Source organism: Delphinapterus leucas, chromosome 20 (assembly GCF_059928025.1).
Source record: "Delphinapterus leucas isolate spDelLeu-1000000601 "Yukka" chromosome 20, BTC_Dleu_Yukka2, whole genome shotgun sequence".
NCBI lineage: Eukaryota > Metazoa > Chordata > Mammalia > Artiodactyla > Monodontidae > Delphinapterus > Delphinapterus leucas.
In genome coordinates this window covers 59,838,766-59,856,807 of record NC_143148.1, presented here as the reverse complement: position 1 = coordinate 59,856,807, position 18,042 = coordinate 59,838,766, and the positions used below count along the sequence as shown (strand labels likewise).

Sequence of the window (18,042 nt, the reverse complement as noted above, 5' to 3'; positions counted from 1 at the left end):
AGCCCGGGCCGAGGCTCTGGAAACACTGGCGCTTTCACTGAAGCCCTGTCGTTTTCTCTAGACCGATTGATGATCCTGCCACCCCTGCCCCTCACCCCACTTAAGGGAGTGGAGGAGACAGCTCCGAATGCCAGTGGGAGTCCCGGGGGTGCCCCCTCCTAGAGCGGCCACCCGTGCCAGTTCTGCACGGCCTGGGTCCTCCCAGCCAGCCCGGGGCCTGTGCACCCCTGTCCAGGGAACGCTGACCGGCTGCATCCCTCCTCCCCAGACCCCGCTCGATGGGGAAGTGTCGTCTGGCCAGCACAGCACTCCCCGACATACACTGCCTTTAACTGAGCGTTGATACGGTCTCACATCTGGCTCACTGCAGCTAACGTGTGGCCTTACGGGATGACGGACGTGTCACCTCCCAAATGCCCATTTAACTTGCTTTTCACGGCAGGTTCGGGGGAGGAACATGAACGCACATCACCTGCAATGCTTCAAACCTGTGGCTTTAGGAAAAAACATAGGAGTCCCCTGGTGGCCTAGCAGTTAGGACTCGGTGCTTTCACTGCGGAGGCCTGGGTTCGAGCCCTGCTCAGGGAACCATCCCCCATGCCGCGCAGTGTGGCCAAAATACAAATAAGTAAAAAGGAAATATGCTTTAAAAAAAAAAGGTAAAGAAAGCACTTAAAAAAAAAGAAAAGAAGAAACACGGAGATGCTGACGGCTGTTGACTCTTGGGGACTTGGGGACACTGGCCTTTGAAGGGCCTTCCTCATCCGTGGGGCAGGGTCCAGGAAGAGCTGCCCAGCTGTCCACCGCGCCCCCCCACCCCATCCTCCAGCCACTGCCAAGTGCCAGGCTGTGGGTGTAGCGATAATAAATGCAGGCTTTGTCTTCAAGGAGGCTTCTGCCTGACACAGGAGGTAAATCCACATATAAAGGATGATTATTCACAGTATAAATTATAAGGCCCCATATGAGCTTCGCACAGCTGACAGAGTGCCACACGCCGGGGGCTTAAAACACAGACGTCTAATTCTCTCCTGGTTCTGGAGGCGACAAGTGTGAAATCAAGGTGTCCAGAGGCCCCAGGGGTGGGTGCTTCCTTCCCTCCTCCAGCTTCAGAGATTGCTAGAGTCCTGGGCTTGTGGCTGCATCCCTCTCATCTCTGCCTCTGTGCCTCCCGGCCTCGCCCTGTGTCTCTGGGTCTCTCCATGTCCCGGTCTCTTCTTATATGGACACCAATCCCTGTACTGAATTCAGGACACACCCGAACCTAGAATGACCTCAGTTTAACCTGCTGACATCTGCAAAGGCCCTATTTCCAAATAAGGCCACATCCACAGGTGCAGGGGGTCAGGACGTGGACATACCTTTCGAGGGGACACAATTCAGCCCACAACCGGCCCCAAGGGAGAGCGTTCCGAGGAAGGAGAGGTTACTCCGGTCCCTTTGTGAGAGCAGTGGGTAACAGCACTTGGATCCTGAGGAGGGAGCAACACTTGGGGGTGGGGAAGATCAGGAAGGGTACCCCAGCCAGAGGGGACAGCACACAGGAAGGCGTGTGGAAGTGAGGGGTGAGGCTCAGGTTCACGCGGCTGGGGGCAACCAGGGACAACTGGGCCGGAGTCTGCCTTGCAAGAAGCTAGACCCCAGGGGCGTGGGGATGCAGCTGGCCAGGTGTCGCGCGATGGGCCCCTGGGCAGGGTCACTGCTTTCTGGAGAGACGACGGCTATGACTTGTGTCCCTGGGGCAGGCAGGGGCTTTCCTGGGCGTCATCTTAGGGACGATGAGAGGAAGCAGGACAGGCCACTCAGTGGGGCTGACAGGGCTCTGTTCTACCAGCCTCGTGATTCAGAGCTGTCGCCTACCAGCTGCCACGAACACATGTAAAACCTGACAAGTCAGACATGCCTCCCTGGATCGTGGTTCCACAAAGCTCAGCCTACACATGGCAGCACGCTGACCAGCCTTAAGGAGGGGGGTTTGGACACACGCAGCAGTGCGGACAGCCCCGGGTGTGTGCCAAGTGAACCAAGCCAGGTGCCCGAGGCCTGGGAGGTGGGATTCCACTTATAGGAAGCGCGCAGAACAGGCAAGTCCTCAGAGATGGAGCAGATGAGAGGCTGCAGGGGTGAGCGGATTGGGGCGTGAGTGCTGGTGGAGGGGGTCTCCTTCGGGGGTGATGCAATAAACTGGAAGTGTAGAAGGGGGTGTCTGCACGTCGGGGTGAATGTGCAAGCTCGGTGTGGATTCTGGCTAAATGCAGCCAGATTTGGGTCTGTGTGCTGTGGCACGGAGCAGCAGGGTCCTGCCTAGCACTGCCAGTGACAGGCGTTTAACCCCTTGGACCCTCTGTTTCATCCTCTGTAAAAGGAAGTTGGGGCGGGAAGCTTCAGATGGTAACAGAGGTTCCCAAGCCCTGACCCAGGGACCTGTGCTCTGTGGTAGAGTTTCTATGAGTCTGCAGTGAAATGAGAGCAAAATCGGGGATTTCATGAAGTCATATTTGCTTCGCGTAAAAGACTCTCTTTTGTTCTGAGATTATGTCCTCCTCCTAACATTTTTATGTTAAAATGTGTTTTTATGAAATATTGAGATGATTAAACAGTAGTTTTAAAAAATGAATGTATCTGGGGAAGGAAGGAAGGAGAAGAGAGAAGGAGAGAGACCAGAGGTCATTGTGAACAGTTTTTGGTTTGTGAATTTCCAAAGCCTGGGGGCCCTGCTCTGGGGGCCTTGTCCTCTCCAGCCTCCAGCTCCAAGACCCACCACTGACCCCCTCGGATGAGCCACGTGCCAGGCCAGATCAGATGGGGTGGACCTGGTGGGCAGAGGAGGGACTCTCAGCTGGGCCACTCAGGGGCCCATTGACAAGCAGTCCAGCCTTGAGCTCAGGCTGGAACCAAGGAGGTCCCTGGGATTCCCTACGTGACACCCTGTGGAAGGAAGGGCGGCAGTGGCCCCGCCAGGTGATACGGGTCCCAGCCTGCCAGGGCTGGGGGCCTGGAGCCCTTTCTGACTCCTGTGGGGTGAATGGGACGGTACTGCTGGGAGAGTGGCGTCTACCCCTGACCTTTGAGGGTGTGGTGGGATCCTGCGAGACCTTCCCATTTCACAGACACGGCGAGGCGAGCTCAGGGAGTGAAGCTGCTGAGCCAGCTCCTGCTGGGCGAGCTGGGCCTCACGCCTGCGTCGTCTGTGTGTCCACTGTGTCCTCCTCCTATTCTCCCTCCCCAGAGCCCACCTAGAATCTGTCAGTTCAGGACAAGCGTTGCCCCCAGCTCTGCTTCTGTCCCCTTGGGGACAGGGGTGTTCATTCTCCCCGCCACTTCTCCTCCACCTGCTGGCTCTGGGCGCCCGACTGCTCTTCTGCCTGCAGAGGTGGGACATGGTCACGCCGCCTGCCCTGGGGCTCGGGTTCAGAAGGGCTCTGCCGTGGCGCTCTGTGAACTTCACTACGGAGTTCCTGCTGTGGGCATGCCCTCACCCCGTTGGGCTGGCGAGGACACCAAGGGTCCTGGAGGTGAGCTGCTCGTGGCCGTGTGGCTGGGAGGCACCAAGGTGGGATTGGGTGTCTGAGGCCAGAGCCCGTTCCTATCATTTTTAGACTCGATGACCTCCAGGTTCTGTTTTTTCACTTCAAAGTGAACATAAAAACCTTGTAGGAATGGGCAAAGGGTCTAAAGAGTCACTTCTCCAAAGAAATACGAATGACCAACAAGCACAGGAAAAGATGGCCAACATCATTAGCCATCAGCAAATCAGCTGAAACTGCAGTGAGGCACTGCCGCACACCTGGGGGACAGGACAGCTAAGGAGAGAGAGACAGCGCGTGTGGATGAGGGCAGGGAGAAAGCAGACCCTGCCACTGCTGGGGGTGGGGTGTAAAATGGTGCTACCGCCGTGGAAACCGGTCTGGTGTTTCCCCAAAAGGTTAAAGACACGGTTAGCGCGTGACCCCGCGATTCCACGCCCGGGTATCTGGACGCGCACATCCACATAGACACGCGCGCGTGGATGCTGGCAGCAGCGTCGTTCACGTAGCTGATCAGCGTGCGTCACCGAATGAACAGCAGAACGCGGTTCATGCGCGCGGTGGATACAACGCTGCCTTAAAGGGAGTGACGCACCGACACAGCCTGGATGCACCTGGGAAACACGCTGAGAGACAGAAGCCAGACACGAGCACGCGCACTGAGTGATTCCGTGTATGTGAAACGTCCGGGACGGGTGAATCTGCAGAGACAGAAAGTCCATCAGTCGTTGCGGGGGGCTGGGGGGGACGCCGTGGAGGTTGGGGGTGATGAGACTGTTCTAAACTTGACTATGGCAATGGCTGCACACCTCTGCGAATCTGTGGAAAACTAGTGAGTCGTGCACTTAAGTGGGTGAATTGTATGGCATGTGAGGTATACCTCGGTAAAGCTGCTAGAAAATCACTCGTGGCGGACCCCCCAGGGCCCTCCTGAGGCTGACTCAGCACAGTCCGCGGGGGCGCCGGCGTGGCCTGGGCGGAGCAGGGCGTGGGTGCTTGGCTGTCCCTTCGGAGGGTGGGAGAGGCAGCCAGCGAGCCCACAGCCCTGCCCAGCCCCCTGCCCCCCCCCAGGATGCTGTGGACACGGGCGGCCCTGGCTCCTCCCCTCGGCACCCCCCACTTTCGTCCCCTTTTCTCTCCATCTCTCTGTGGCTCTTCCTGTTTACCCTGCTCTGTTTTTCTTTCTAGGGTTGAAGAAACGGGCTCAATCTCCCCCCCACACCAGGGCCTCAGGGTGGGTTTGCTGCCAAGGTCACAGCCAGGGTCGCTGCTAAGCACAGAGGTGGCTGAACTTGGAGCCTGGAGGCCCAGCTACATGCATGGGATGGGAGCCCACCTGGGGCCCAGCTTGGAAACAGGCCTACATACGCGGTAGCCGTCATCCTCGGGCAGCAGAGCGCCTGGCCCGGCCTCAGCTGCCGCGGAGCACTTCCCTCAGGGGAAACCAGCGCAGCCCAGAGTAGCAAAGGGATTAAATGGAGCTGTTCTCGTCCGTCCGTCCGTGGGGAGCCGGGTGATGTGAAGGAGGTGGCAGCCCTGACTCTTCAGGAGCTCCCAGGGAGGAGGGGAGGCCACGTCTCCCTGAGAGCCTCAGGGGGCATCGGGTTGGAAGGTGTCCCCCAAGGTCACGTCCACCTGGTGCCTCAGCCTGTGCCCTTGTTTGGGAGAAGGGTCTTACAGATGGGATTAAGGTGAGAATTTCACTGAAGTCATCCTGGATTAGGGTGGCCCTAAACCCCGTAAGGGTGTCCCTAAAAGAGACAGAAGAGGAGAGACACAGACGCAGAGGAGAGAAGGTGGAGGGAGAGCTCGGAGGGAAGTGCCCACAGCCAGGGACCCTAAGACCTGAGCAAGACCAGCATGGGGGCGAAGCCGGCAAGACAGATGCTCCCCAGAGCCTGCGGAGGGGCGCTGCCCACACCCTCACCTGCCTTGAGGCCCCCAGCCTGCGGTCCTCTGCTCTGGCCACCCCAGGACACTCTCTGCAGGTGGGCGGAGCGGACCAGGGTTGGAAGCAGGCGGAGGCAGACCCGGGGAGGCTGGCCGCTTGCCGCCGCACCGAATACAGTTCAGACTCCCCCATCCCAGAGCCTCCTGGGGCTCAGTCCTCGGGGGGCGGCCCTGCACGCCCCTGCACAGCTGCTCTGTCCCGGGAGCAGAGTGCCCGGCCACCGTCGGTCCAAGGACACCCCAACCACCAGGCCCCTCTGTGTCCCGCGTCCTGACAGGCATCCCGCAGTTTCTCAAATGCCCATCAGCACCTCAAGGCTCCCACGACTCAGCGCCTAGGCCCTTAAGACGGTCTGGTCTTCTCTCTCCCGAGCGATTCACAGCCGCTTACACGGGGCTCCTTTGCTCTGAGGGGGTGCTGGACAGTCTGCCACCAACGGGCCCTCTACAGACGCTGCTGCTGGGCACGATGGCACCAGTGGCCCTTTGTGCGAGGGCACTTCTCCTGCTCCCGGAGAGGTGTCGTGGCAGAGGCAGTGGCAGCGTGTGGTTTCTACGCGGGCGTCCCCCTCCCCAGGCCACGGTCCCTTGTCTGGAGTGGGAAGGGCGCCCAGAGGCGGTGAGGCTGGTCTGAAGTTCTGGGGACTGTGGCTTGTAGGTGTGCAGTCAGCATCTGTGGGGGGACACACACACACACACACGTGCTCAGGAAGAAAGGCACAGGTATGACGGGGCCACTGCTCAGAGACCCTCACAGGATGCAGACCCTTGCAGGAAGTTTCAGGTCCCATCGGGCTGCTGTGCCCCAGGTGTCCCCCCTTCACCTCAGTATCCTGCTGTGAGCTTTTTGCTTTTTAAATTGGGGTGATATATACACAGTAAACGCAGTTTCACCTCTACACATTTTTAAACTCTGATACCTTGCTGTCATTTTTTTTTTTTTTTGCGGTACGTGGGCCTCTCACTGTTGTGGCCTCTCCCGTTGCGGAGCACAGGCTCCGGACGCGCAGGCTCAGCACCCATGGCTCACGGGCCCAGCCGCTCCGCGGCATGTGGGATCTTCCCGGACCGGGGCACGAACCCGTGTCCCCTGCATCGGCAGGCGGACTCTCAACCACTGCGCCACCAGGGAAGCCCCCATCAAGGACATTGTTAATTTAAACTGGTTTCTGTTGCTTTCCTGTGAGACGGGGATGGGAGGGCCAGGGTGCCCATTGCCGTATCTGCCAGATCTGCTACCTCGGTCAGTGCTAAGGTCCACTTGTCACACCCGCCTTGGCTTTTGTGCCACTCATGCAACTTCGGTCAAAGGAGGACCTTGCTGGCCCTCTGGAAAGGTTGGGGGTGGGGGCACCCCTGGATTCCCTGGCGCACACTCAGAGCCGCTGGTGTCAAAGCAGAGGAGGTGTGTGCGTGTCCTTGCTCCTTCCCAGCTGCCCTCTGCTGGGTGGCTGGAGTGTCATGGAAGGCTAGCGTCGTTGGGGAGATTTCTCTGTGCTGACTCACGGGGTCAGCCCTGTCACCTGGAGTGCTGAGACGTGATTTCCATGGAGCTCAGAGTGGCCTCGCTTTCGAGCAGGACCTAATGAGGTGGCGGGTCCAGCTTTGACTACCCTCTGCGTGATAAAGGGCATTCGTGTCAGCTGCAGGGGGCCTGCAGGAACTCTTTAAGTGTCAGAGACCAGCCTGTAAGGGATGTCCCTGCAGAGGCCCTGGGCGGCGTGAAGGTGACATCCAGGGAACCCAGAGAACTGGCCAGAGTGGTGTGTCCCGGCCACGCCCGAGGGGCTCCTGTAAAGGTGCTCCGTCCACGAGATCACGGCTCACCCACTGCAGACGAGAGGCTGGGAGCATGTGCATGAGTGTACGAGGGCCGTTCGTCTGGCTAGAAGCTCTGCTCCCACCCAGCGTCGAGTCACAGCCTCAGAAAACACCTGACTGTGGACAGGGGGCGGGGGCAGCAGGTGTGCTTTCGGTCTCAAGCGCCGGCCAGCTGTGCTCTCCCTCTCTGCCCTCCGCCTCCCCGCCCCACACTACGTTTTCCGCCTGGCCCTGGTGGGGCGGGGCCTCACTGTGGGCGGTGAGGAGCAGCTTGAGTCCCCTCGGCAGGTCCGCACGCGGAGCGGAGCAGGGCGTGGCCACGCACGGAGCAGGGCGTGGCCGCGCACGGAGCAGGGCGTGGCCACGCACGGCCCAGGCGGAGGCGGGGACGCGTGGGGAGCAGGCTTCGTTCCTCAGCTTCCGTGGAGAGGTTGGCGTTGTCGGCTGCGTTTCTTGCCGTGGGCCTGATCAGAGGGCTGTTAACGACAGAATTCTAAGAGTTGCACCTGGGTGTCAAGAAGGGGCTGCTGGGGATCATCTGGATTCGGGGTCCGCTGGGGCCTCTTCACATTGTGGATGGAATCAAGCCATCGGGGCTGACACGTTCAGAGACGTTACAGACCCACCAGCCCGGGGTGTGGGGAGTCGGGCTTCATGCAGCGTACCCCGCCCCCCGCCCCCGGCTTTCTTGCGTCCGAGTGGCGACCCCCGTGGCAGAGGTGGCTGGGCTCCCGCGTGTGCCAGGGGCAGGGCCTCTCCCAACCGAGCCTGCGGGGCGGGGCTGTGGGCGTCGTCTCCTTGTCCTTCGAGCCGCCTCGTGGTGTCGGGATCCTCCCTGGCAGCAGCCTTTGCTTTGATTCCCACTGAGTTAGTGGCGTGGGTCCCGGGGTGGCCCCTCCTGGGTAGGGGCGGGGGTCAGGTCACATGTGTGTCCCTCAAGAATTTGGTCCTCAGACCCTGGGGGTCTTTTAAAGCCTATGCATTTTGGGGTTCTCGGAAATACTGGCTAGTGGCCCTGTCTCGGGGGCGGTGAGTAGTAACTCAGAGCTGGTGTTAGACTCGTGACACCCAGTCAGCCCTTGTCCTCTCTTGCCGTGCAAAGTCCTATACTATTTTGAATCTCCAGACACGTCTGAATCTCAAGCTTCTGTTTTGAATTATCTCTTGTCGCCCACTGATGCGACCTCACAGTGTCATGTGGACGTCCCGGTGGCCGCTTCCCTCTGCAGGTGCCCTGGTCGGCTTCCCTGGGACGGGTCGGCCGCAGCAGCACAGCGCTGGCAGGATTCCAGCCCCCAGCGCCCAGCCCCTGAGCACAGGGTGCGGCCGTTTGCACGTAGGGAGGGGCTTGCTCGCCCCCTGGGCATGTTAGGTGCACAGGGAGCCGGTGCTCAGGCTGGTTCCATCGGGGCATTAGTTCTAGTGCTGCCATGCTCTGGGGTGGGGGTGGGGATCAGGGGCGAGCGTGACGGTGGCAGCCGTGTGGCAACAAAGGAGCCTCGGGCCTGGTCGTGCTCCCGGAGCGAGGGTGCCCCATCACACCGGTCAGGACTCGGGGCTGCGCCGCCCGCAAGCACAGCGTCAGGGACGGGGTCCCCTCCTTTCCTCGGGGTGCTGCCTGGCACTTCTCTCTGGGACGGCGGCTGGGGGCGGTTCCCACCCGCGAGCCCCTAGTTAAGTAACGCGGCCGGACCCCTCGGAGTCCCAGTCCGCTCTCCCAGCCGCGTGCCCTTCGGCCTCTGCCCAGGGTACCTCCGCAGTCTGGGCGTGGCTGCCGCCCCCGGCGGCTCTGCTCAGCAGCGTGGCCTGGACTTAGCGGGGCCGGGGCTTCCGAGGATCATTTGATGATCAGTGAAGGCAGAATGGTATTGGGACGGAGTGTCGGGACGTGCGGTTCTGAAGGGCTGAGGTCTGCGTCCTGCCCCAGCTGACAGAGGCCCCTCGGCAGGGCCGTCCTGCGCCTGTTGGGCTGACCATGAAGGCATGAACAGTGTCTGACCACCTGCCCTGCAGGTGTTTCTCAAACTGGCCAGAGAAGAATCTGCTGGGACCTGATCAAGGCCGATTCCCAGGCCCTGGCCTGTTCAGCCCGTCCGGGGCCCCTGGAATGTGTATTCTCCACTGGGGCTCGGGTGATGCGACGTGGCTGCCCCGGAGAAGAGTGCTCTCGGGAACGGGGACCAACCGTGTCCCAGGGAACCGCCCTCCTAAGTCGTCCCCTGCGGCTGTCCCTACACGGAGGCGCCGAGGCCGGCCTTGGCCGTGCAGTGGGGGGCCTGGGCTCAGCTGCTCAGAGCTGCTACCCGTGAGAGGCAGGCGAGGGCAGGTCTGCGAGCAAGGCTGGGCCGGAGCCTCAGAAGGGAGGTGGCCACGGCAGCGCGCTCAGCGGTGGTGCTCCCAGCACCGGCTTGATTGATGTCCGGTCGCGCCCCCTCCCGGAGCCCACGTCCTCCTGTGAGGACGGTGATGGAGGAGGAGGGTAGAGGCTGTACCTCCAGGGCTGCTGCACGGGCAGCTGTATGACCCGCCTGATGCCTGCCGGGACTCTGCCTGGGCCCGCCGCCTTCTCCCGTGCGCCCCCGCACCCATGGCCCTGCCCTCGGGGCTCCTCCCTTGCTCGCCGGTCATCTCTGTTGCGCCTTCGGTGGAGACTACGCGGCTCCAGACTATGCAGGTCCTCGGGCTGCACGCCGCCCTCCTCCACGTTCTTCCTGTTCCCTTTGCATCTGGGAACCGCCTCCGCCTTCCACCCTTCTTTCTGGGTCCTCAGGAGACAGAGGGCGGGTGCCCTGGCCGGCCGAGAGGTCTTGGCACCTGGCCTGCTGGCCCATGTAAACGAGTCACTACTGACCCCTGGTGCCAGGAACGTCTACCTGCAGTGATCCCTAGTGCCAGGGTTTCCCCAGGGGTGGACGGGCAGCACACGGCGCAGGGTGCGCGGGGCTGCGGAGACCTGGATGAGGTTTGCACACAGGACTCGGGGTGGGGGGGGCGGCCCAATTAGGAGGAGTTGGGGTTGGACGGTGGCCTTGAATGTGGACCGAGTGCTGTGCAAGCTGTGTGTAGTGTCACCTGCTAAGAGCTGGCTTGGGGAGGTGCAATTGGCACAGCGTTGGGGGGCGGCCGAAGGCAGGAGCCCAGCAGAGAATGGGATGGAGGAGGGAACCCAGGAGGTGGGCAGGCGGGGCTGGCTTTGCAGAGGGCTGTGACGACTGGGGCGTGGTGGGGGGCTGGACTGACCACGTGCCCCTCCCCGGGCCCGGGCCGTGGGCCAGGTGCCCTGGAGGCAGTGGTCAAGGCCGGCGAGACCTGTGGGGTAGGGAGAAGGGGGTAAGAAAATCAAACCAGGTGACTCCGAGAGTGACCACTATGATGGGGAAATGAGCAGGGTGTTAGGACGGAGGGTCAGGGAAGGTCTCTAAACCGCGTGACAAGGGCAGCCCCTTGCGGGGAGCAGGCGGCGCCGAGAGCCTGGAGCAGCATGAACAGGCCATGGGGCGACGACCAGGGCCTGGCGGCCACCTCTGTGCAACAGGAGCCGCTGAAGGCTTGAAGCAGGGTGCGACACCACCTGATCTCCCAACCACCCGACCTGGCGGTGAAGAGTCGTGTTGGCGGGGGACAGTGCAGTCCATCGGGGGCGGCCATCCCCGGAGGCAGTGAGATGCGCCGAGGTTTGGAATCGGCCTGAGAGAGAAGCGAGGCGAACTTGTGGACCTGGGGGCCAGGATGGGCAGAGGCGGGTTTCGCGTTCACAGCTGCTGTGACACTGAGGTGTGAGGTGAGGGTGCTGCTGTCACCAGCTCCGGGGGCAGAGGGTTGATGGCCACGTCTGCGCAGGTGTGGGGAGAAGACGCAGCAGGGAGAGCTCAGTCTTGGACGTGTCAGGGCCCTTGAAGGACATGTAGTGGGTGCACTGGTCTGGGCGGGGGGCATGGCTGGGCTAGAGAGACATAGGGGCCCGGGAACCCGTGTGCCCGCCCAGGACCGTAAGTGGAGTGAGCTTCGGGGATGGGGGCGGGGGGCTGGTCTGGGAGCATCAGGGCTCCCAGAGAGGTGGGAAGCAGGCCAAGCGCTGTCCCTGGGCTGCAGCTGGGACGGTGGTGGCAGGTTCTTGGGGAGAACATGGGGTGGCATGAGAGGAGGCAGCGTGTGGGAAATGGGGGTCTGAGGAGGGTAAAGGCGGGCTCCGGGCTGTGGGTGGAGAGCCTAGCACTGGGGACCTTGAGTGGGGCAAGGGCCGCAGGGTGCTGGCCATGCACCGGGGTTGGGCGGAGAGCAGGGGGCATGTGACCCAGGACCCAGCTGCAGGGCCCAGAACCTCCCTGGCACAAGGCTTGGCCTGGCCAGCAGTTCAGGCCTGGGGTGGGGGTCAGGGGTCGGGTGGGCGTGGACACCGAGGCCCTTTTCTGTGTGGCGCTGTCCTCCACTCACATGGTGCAAGGGTGGGGGTGAGCACAGATGCTTCCCCTGCCTCCCCCATCCTTCCCCTTTGAGCATGTGCTTATCAGCACACAGGGACGTCCCCTGCCTTAGGGCGAATGACATCTGCCGCATTTGGTGGTGGGACTGAGGCGGAGCCTCAGACTCTCCGGGGTGCAACACTGAGCAGAGTTGAGGGGTCTGGGAGCCTCCCTGCCCTAGTCCAGGAGGGCAGATCCAGGAAGGTCTTCACAAGGCGGGGCATTTACCAGGAAAGCAGCTTGGCTCCTGGGGCCCCCGACTGTCCAGCAGCCCTGGTCACACCCTGGTACTCAGGGCCAGCTGGGGGCAAGCGGGAGGGGGCCGTGTCCCATGTACCTGTGGGCGCGGTGTGGGGACTGTTCCTGTCCGAACACAAGCTCCTTAGCCTGTCACCCCTGAGGGCTGGGCGGAAGGAAACCTGCCTCGATCGAGCAGGAGAGTGTCTGGGTGCGTGGCAGGAAGCACTTCTGATGTTCGGAAGCAGAGAAAGGTGAGAGGTCAGGTTTCCCTTTCATCTGCAGTAGGCGGCCTGGTATATCGGAAGAGACATTCTGTACTGCAAACAGGGACACCAGGCTGGAGGGTGCCCACAGCCCCCCAGCTGCCAAGTGCCAAGACCACAGTTGGACTCCTCCTGCTTGGGTTTGGCCCAGGTCATGGTCAGCAGCAGCAGGGCAGACCGGGGGTGGTGTGGCCCCAGCCTCGTGCCCACCGCAGCCCCCAGGTCCCAGGGGTCGCTCGCTGTGGGCCCCAGTGCCTGTCAGCGGCTCACTCTCCCTTCTCCCGCATCAGCCTCGGCAACTGCAGGGCTTCATCCTCCCCACCATGCTCCCCTCCCTGGATTCCTTGGTGGCCTGTGACTGAGCAGGTGCAAGAGCTGTCCGCTGGCCAGGATTAAGCTCCTCCCTTTGGTGTCTGGTGGCCAAACCAGAGCTTCTGGCTGGATCCTGGAGGGCAGCAGTGGACCTAGGTGGACCTAGAAGGGCAGTGCCTGCTCTCCCCGTGCCCCAAGGGCGCCCAGAGCATCAGCCCCGAGTGCGGGGCGCGATCCAGCTCTTAGGGCCACTGTGGGACTCCGGCCTGCAGTGTCCTGCGTGTACTTACAGGTGCTGCTGGCCCTGCCCTTGCCCTCCCCGCAGGGCCCCCCCTGCTCAGAGAACTAGACTGCTCCACCACGGTGCTCAGCAAACTGAACTTCTTTATTAAGTGCCAAGGTCCAGGCGGGCGCTGCCCGCTGCAGCCTCTCTGACGAGGTCTGTGCCTGGAGCGTCCCGGGTCCCCCTGCAGGGCAGCAGCGCCGGGCGCTCACTTCACGTGCTCGGCCGCATGCGAGGAGCAGTAATACTTCTTGTGGGCGATGAAAGTGGACAGGCTGCTGAACCTGATGTTGCACAGGCGACAGTACCTGTGGTTGCCGTTGGGCACGGAGGCCGGCGTCCCCTGGCTGGGGGTCTGTACGCCTTTGTCCGACTGGGAAGGGGGTGCCGGCACGGCCTCGGGGGACGTGGCTGGGGGCGGGCCGGGCCGGGGGCTGCCGGCGGGCGGCTCCCAAGGGTCCTGGCCATTGAGGCCGTCGCGGGGGGCGGCGGGCGAAGGCGTCCGGGCCTCGGCGCCAGGGCCGGAGCCGGCCGTGGGCTTGCCCAGCAGCAGGCCGTGCGCCAGGCGGAAGTGCTCGATGAGGTCGCCGCGCACCACGCCGTTCGGGGGGCAGTAGGGACAGACGATGGCGGGCGGGTCCTCGGGGGCGGCGCGCAGGCGGCGCGGGGCGGAGGGGCACGAGAACTTCTTGTGCGCCAAGTACGCCTCGAGGCTGTGGAAGCTCACGCGGCAGGCTGTGCACTCGTGGTAGTCGGCCAGGGCCGGTAGGCCGGGCGCAGGGCCTGGGGCGGCGGCGGGAGCCTGGCGCCGCGGCTTTTTGCTCAGGTCGATGGGGCCTTCCGCCGGGTCTGGGCCGCTTCCGCTTCCGCCTCCGTTTCCGCTTCCGGGCCGCGGCGCCGGCGACGCAGGCGGCGTGGGGGCGTGGCCTGGCGCGACGGGCTGGGCGGGTCCGACCGGGGGCGGGGCGGGTCCGGCCACGTGCAGTTCGTAGAGCTTGCGGCGCCTGCGCGTGCGCACGGGCGGCGCAGCGGGCGCGGGGGTCGCGGCGGTTCCGGCGGGCGCAGGCCGGCGCGGCGGCGGGTCGTGACGAGAGGCGCAGTAGTACCGCTTGTGCACCGTATAGGTCTCGTGGCGGCTGAAACGGATGTTGCAGGCCTCGCACAGCGTCCGGCGGGGGTCGTCGTCCTCGTCTGCCCCGCTGCCCGGGCTTGGGCTGCCTTCGCTGCCCCGGCCGCCCGCCTCGGCCTCGGCCTCCGCCTCGGGCGTAGCCGCGCCCCCCGCCTCGTCCTCGCGCGCCCCGGGGCCCGGCGGTGAGCGCTGCTCGTCGGCCTCGGCGGGCGGCGGGGCGGGGGGCGCGCGCGGCGGGGCTGGGGCCGCCTTGGGCCGGCGGGCAGGGGGCGTGTCGTCGGGCGGGCGGCGGCCGGAGCAGTAGAGGCGCTTGTGCACGTAGAAGTTGTTGACGTTGTTGAAGGTGATGTCGCAGTCGAAGCACGTGGCGCCCTTGGGGGCCCCCGTGAAGAGGCCAGCCGGCGCGCCCACCCCCGCGCCCGCCTGCAGCCGGCTGTGCACCAGCTCGGACATTTTGGCCAGGATCTCGGAGGCAGGCGGCGCCGTGGGCAACTGCGGCAGGAAGAGCGCGCCGGGCCCTGGGCTGGAGCCGGGCGTGGGGCTGGACAGCTCCGCTTTCACGCGGACGGGGCTGGGGCCGGCGCTGGGCGGTGATGGCGTCCGCGACAGGGCCGGGGGCCCTGGCTCCGCCTCGGGCTCCTCTGCCGCCTCCACCTTGATGCTCCTGGGGGTCGCCGGGGGCTCGCCGCCACCCCCGTTCTGGGGGCCCGGTCTGGTCTCTCCGTTGGTGGTCTCTGTCAGGGCCTTCCTGTCCAGTCCCGGTGATGGGGCGGGCACCAGACCCAGGTCTGCAGAGGCCAGGGGGCCGTGCAGCGCCGTGTGCTGCTGGAAGGCGGCCAGACTGTCTGCGGGGAGACGCCAGGGGCCACACTTCAGGCCTGGAGCAGGACCTGCCTGGGCCAGACCTGAAGCTGGGGAGGGCGGGAAGGGAGAGCTGGGCTGGGCGCAGAGGTGGTGGAGGGTCGAGGCCGAAACCCACCCCCCCCCCCTCGTGGCCGAGCCTGCTTCCCCCTTCCCAGTCCTCAGGGTCACCAGGGGCTCACCTGCGGGGAGCTTGGCAGTGGGGTGCCCAGCCCCTGATGAGTAGATCTCAACCTTAGAGCCGGGCTGGCAGACCATGTGGTTGGTCACTAGGTGGCTGTAGAGGATGTCCCTCGTGGTGGAGATGAAGCCGCAGCTGTGGCACACACCTGCAGGTGGGCTGTGGTGTCAGAGCCCTGCCGGTGGCTGCGCCCCACAGACCCCGCCGCCCCCTTCCTGGCCCCGCTTACCCGTCAGCGTGTCTGTGTGCACCTTGAGGTGCCGCTCGCAGTTGGCCTTGGTGGTGAAGGCGGACAGGCAGATGAGACACACGAAGGGGCGCTCTCCTGGAACACGGGGCCTGGTAAGGGAGCCTAGCCAGCCGAGGACTACGGTACGGGCACGTGTGGAGGGCCCCTAAGCTCTGCCTCCTAGGACCCCATCGGGGGCCCAGCCCTCAGCCGACCACCCAGCCGGTCGCAGGCGGGGCGCGTGGCCTGGGGCCCTGTGGGAGGCTGCTCGGCGTGGTGGGAGGACCACTCGGGCACGTCCACGGCAGTTGTGCAACCCCAGGAAAAATGCAGTGAGCATGCATGGCTTGGGTGGGGAGACACGCTGTTGGGGGCGGGGCTCACCGCTGTGGCTGCGCATGTGGATCTCCAGGGAGCTGGCGCTGGGGCAGCTTTTGCGGCACTGGGGGAAGGGGCAGACCCGCTCGTTGGGGTGGGTCTCCTTGGGCTTCTCATCGGGGGCGGCCGCAGCGGGGGAGCTGGTGCCCTGGCGGCTGGCGCAGTAGTACAGGAGGTGGGCTTGTAGGTTCCGCTCGCTGCGGTACCAGATGCCGCAGTCCTTGCAGGGAAAGACGTCTTCTGCGGGCGGGAGAGGCGGGTGCAGCCTGAGGGGTGCCCCGGCAGCAGCGCTGGCCGCCTAGCACCCGGGGCAGGCCGTGGGCCCTCTGCAACACGAGGGCTGTGCCCCGGCGTCTGCCAGCTTGGGGGGGTGGGGTTTGTGACCTGGGCTGTCCCTCTTCACTGCTTTGCCTTCTCAGGTGTCCCTTGGTAACTCCGTGTCCCCTCTCTACGGATCTTCAGGATGCTATGGGGACTTGCGGATGGGGTGTGAGTGACCCCGAGGGTGGCCCCTGGGCTGCGTCCCGACAGGGAGCCCCATAAGGAGACACTGTGGTCTCTTGGGGGTGCCCACGGAAGAAGCGAGGCTGGGGTCCGTGACCTAATTGTCTCTGTGACTTGGCGGGGGCGACGGGACTTGCGGGCTGGCGTGGAGCTGGGTGCCCGTGGAGGAGGACGAGGAGACAGGTGTGTGCGTGTGAGCAGGTGTGTGGGCCGCTGGGTGCCTGAGTCCCCAAGCACTGGGGCAGCAGGGCGAGAGGTGAGCGTGGCTCTGGGTAGGCAGGGGGCTGAGGCCAGGAGCTGCAGAGCGCGAGGAGCCTCCCGGTGCACCGCCCTTCCCCGCCCCCCCCCATACACCTGATGGCTCTTTGGTCAGAACTTCCTGAATTCACCACATTTAACCCAAGTGGGCTGCCTCTACCTTTGCGGTTTAGGGTTTGGATGGCGGGGGTGATTTGCCAGCTGGTGAGCATTCTCTGGTGGGTGCTTCAGCAGAATGATAAGGAATGTTTTGTTGTTTCTGTCCCTGCTCCTTGGCCAGCCACCCCTTGGCTGAACCCAGGGCAGGGGGGAGACCTTGTTCTGGGTCTCGACCTTGACCTTCACACAGAATGGAGGGGGCACTTGTGCGGGTTAGGACGTATTTCAGCCCGTTGGTTGGCAGTACTGAACAGGTGGTCTGCCTGCCCCCCGGGGGCTGCCAGGTTTCTACCTTCTGCCTCTCTTCAGGAATTTAGTACCTGTCTGTCAAGTGAGGTGGGCACTCCTCATGCCCCTGTGCCTGCAGTGTTTCCGGCTCAACTCTTCGTACTGTGTTATTTTTCTGGTTTTCAAGTTCCCTTTTATTTGGGGGTTTGGGGGTCTCAAGGCAGCGCTGAGGCCTTGAGCTGGGATCTGGGTCTGAGGGGCTTCTGCTGGTATCTGCAGGGTCAGTGCTGGGGACTGTGCTGCTGCTTGCGGCATAGCAAAGGGACTGGGAGGCCGTGTGGGCCCCAGCCCCGGCCCTAAAACTTAGCAAGGACGGTCGTCGCCCCACCAACCCAGGGCTGACCTCGGGCCAAGTCCCGGGTGGATGCAGCCCAGGTAACCCGCACAGAGACCTCAAGACCGGCATTACCTTTACTGCTTCCACAGATGAGAAAACAGGCCCAGAGCGGTGGAGTCTCAATTAAACCGGGTCTGATTGACTTTGGAGCTCGGGTTCTGAAAGCCCTTCTAGACCACCAGTAGGAGAGGCCCATGTGGGGTTGGTATAAACGATGTCTAGCCCACCATGCCCTCACAGGTGTCAGACCCGAGGGGAGGGAAACCGAGGCCCAGAGAGGCTGCTCCTGGGCAGGCTTGAGAGGAAGCCCTCCAGCACCTGGGGCTCCCTGCAGCCCCCCCCCCCACCTACCCACCCAAAAGAGACAGAGAGGCAGCCCCCCGGACACCAGATGCCATTCCCTGCCCTGGTGGGGTGACCCTTCCATCCAGCACCCTTCTTTCCTGAAACCTCAACGTCAGACAAGACCCCTGTTTGCTCACCACCACCCTCTCAGCTCCCCTGCAGGACCCCATTCTCCCTGGGGCAGTGGCCTTGCCCTGTCCGGCCCAGTCCCTCCATGCAGGCTCTGGGGACGGGCCACCCGCCTGTGCTTGTCCCCCCCCCTCCGGTGTCACCCTCCTCACTTGGCTGCCAGCGTCTGGGTCACGGTGACCTCCGTGCTGCCTGCCCTTGCTCTCAACACAGCTGGGACACGGCGGGCCACTGGCAGATGCCTCCCCTCACCCCTGGCTCTAGTGTCTCCTGTCTCTCTCTGGGGCCTCGTCCTGCCTGGAGCTCCCCAACTCTGACCGCACCCTGAGCCCCAGCACGTGTCCCCCAGTCGCCTCCTGGGCTCCACTTAGTGCCCAACAGGCGT

The 18,042-nt window shown here is 63.7% G+C and overlaps 1 protein-coding gene across 3 annotated transcripts in view; it reads right to left on the bottom strand.

The window, feature by feature from the left end:
* Positions 1 to 12,943: 12,943 nt before the first annotated feature.
* The window catches only part of ZFPM1 (zinc finger protein, FOG family member 1), a 67,431-nt gene continuing 62,332 nt past the window's right edge, over positions 12,944 to 18,042 (bottom strand). For 2 of the 3 annotated variants that reach the window (XM_089903401.1, XM_022582941.3), the window contains exons 7-10: positions 15,644 to 15,877; positions 15,260 to 15,355; positions 15,032 to 15,178; positions 12,944 to 14,899 (exon numbers count right to left, since the gene is read on the bottom strand). In XM_089903401.1, the coding sequence (XP_089759527.1) occupies positions 13,068 to 14,899; positions 15,032 to 15,178; positions 15,260 to 15,355; positions 15,644 to 15,877 (2,309 nt within the window). In that variant the 3' untranslated portion in view covers positions 12,944 to 13,067. The remainder of the gene's footprint in view (positions 14,900 to 15,031; positions 15,179 to 15,259; positions 15,356 to 15,643; positions 15,878 to 18,042) is intronic. The other variant, XM_089903402.1, reaches the window with a different exon arrangement.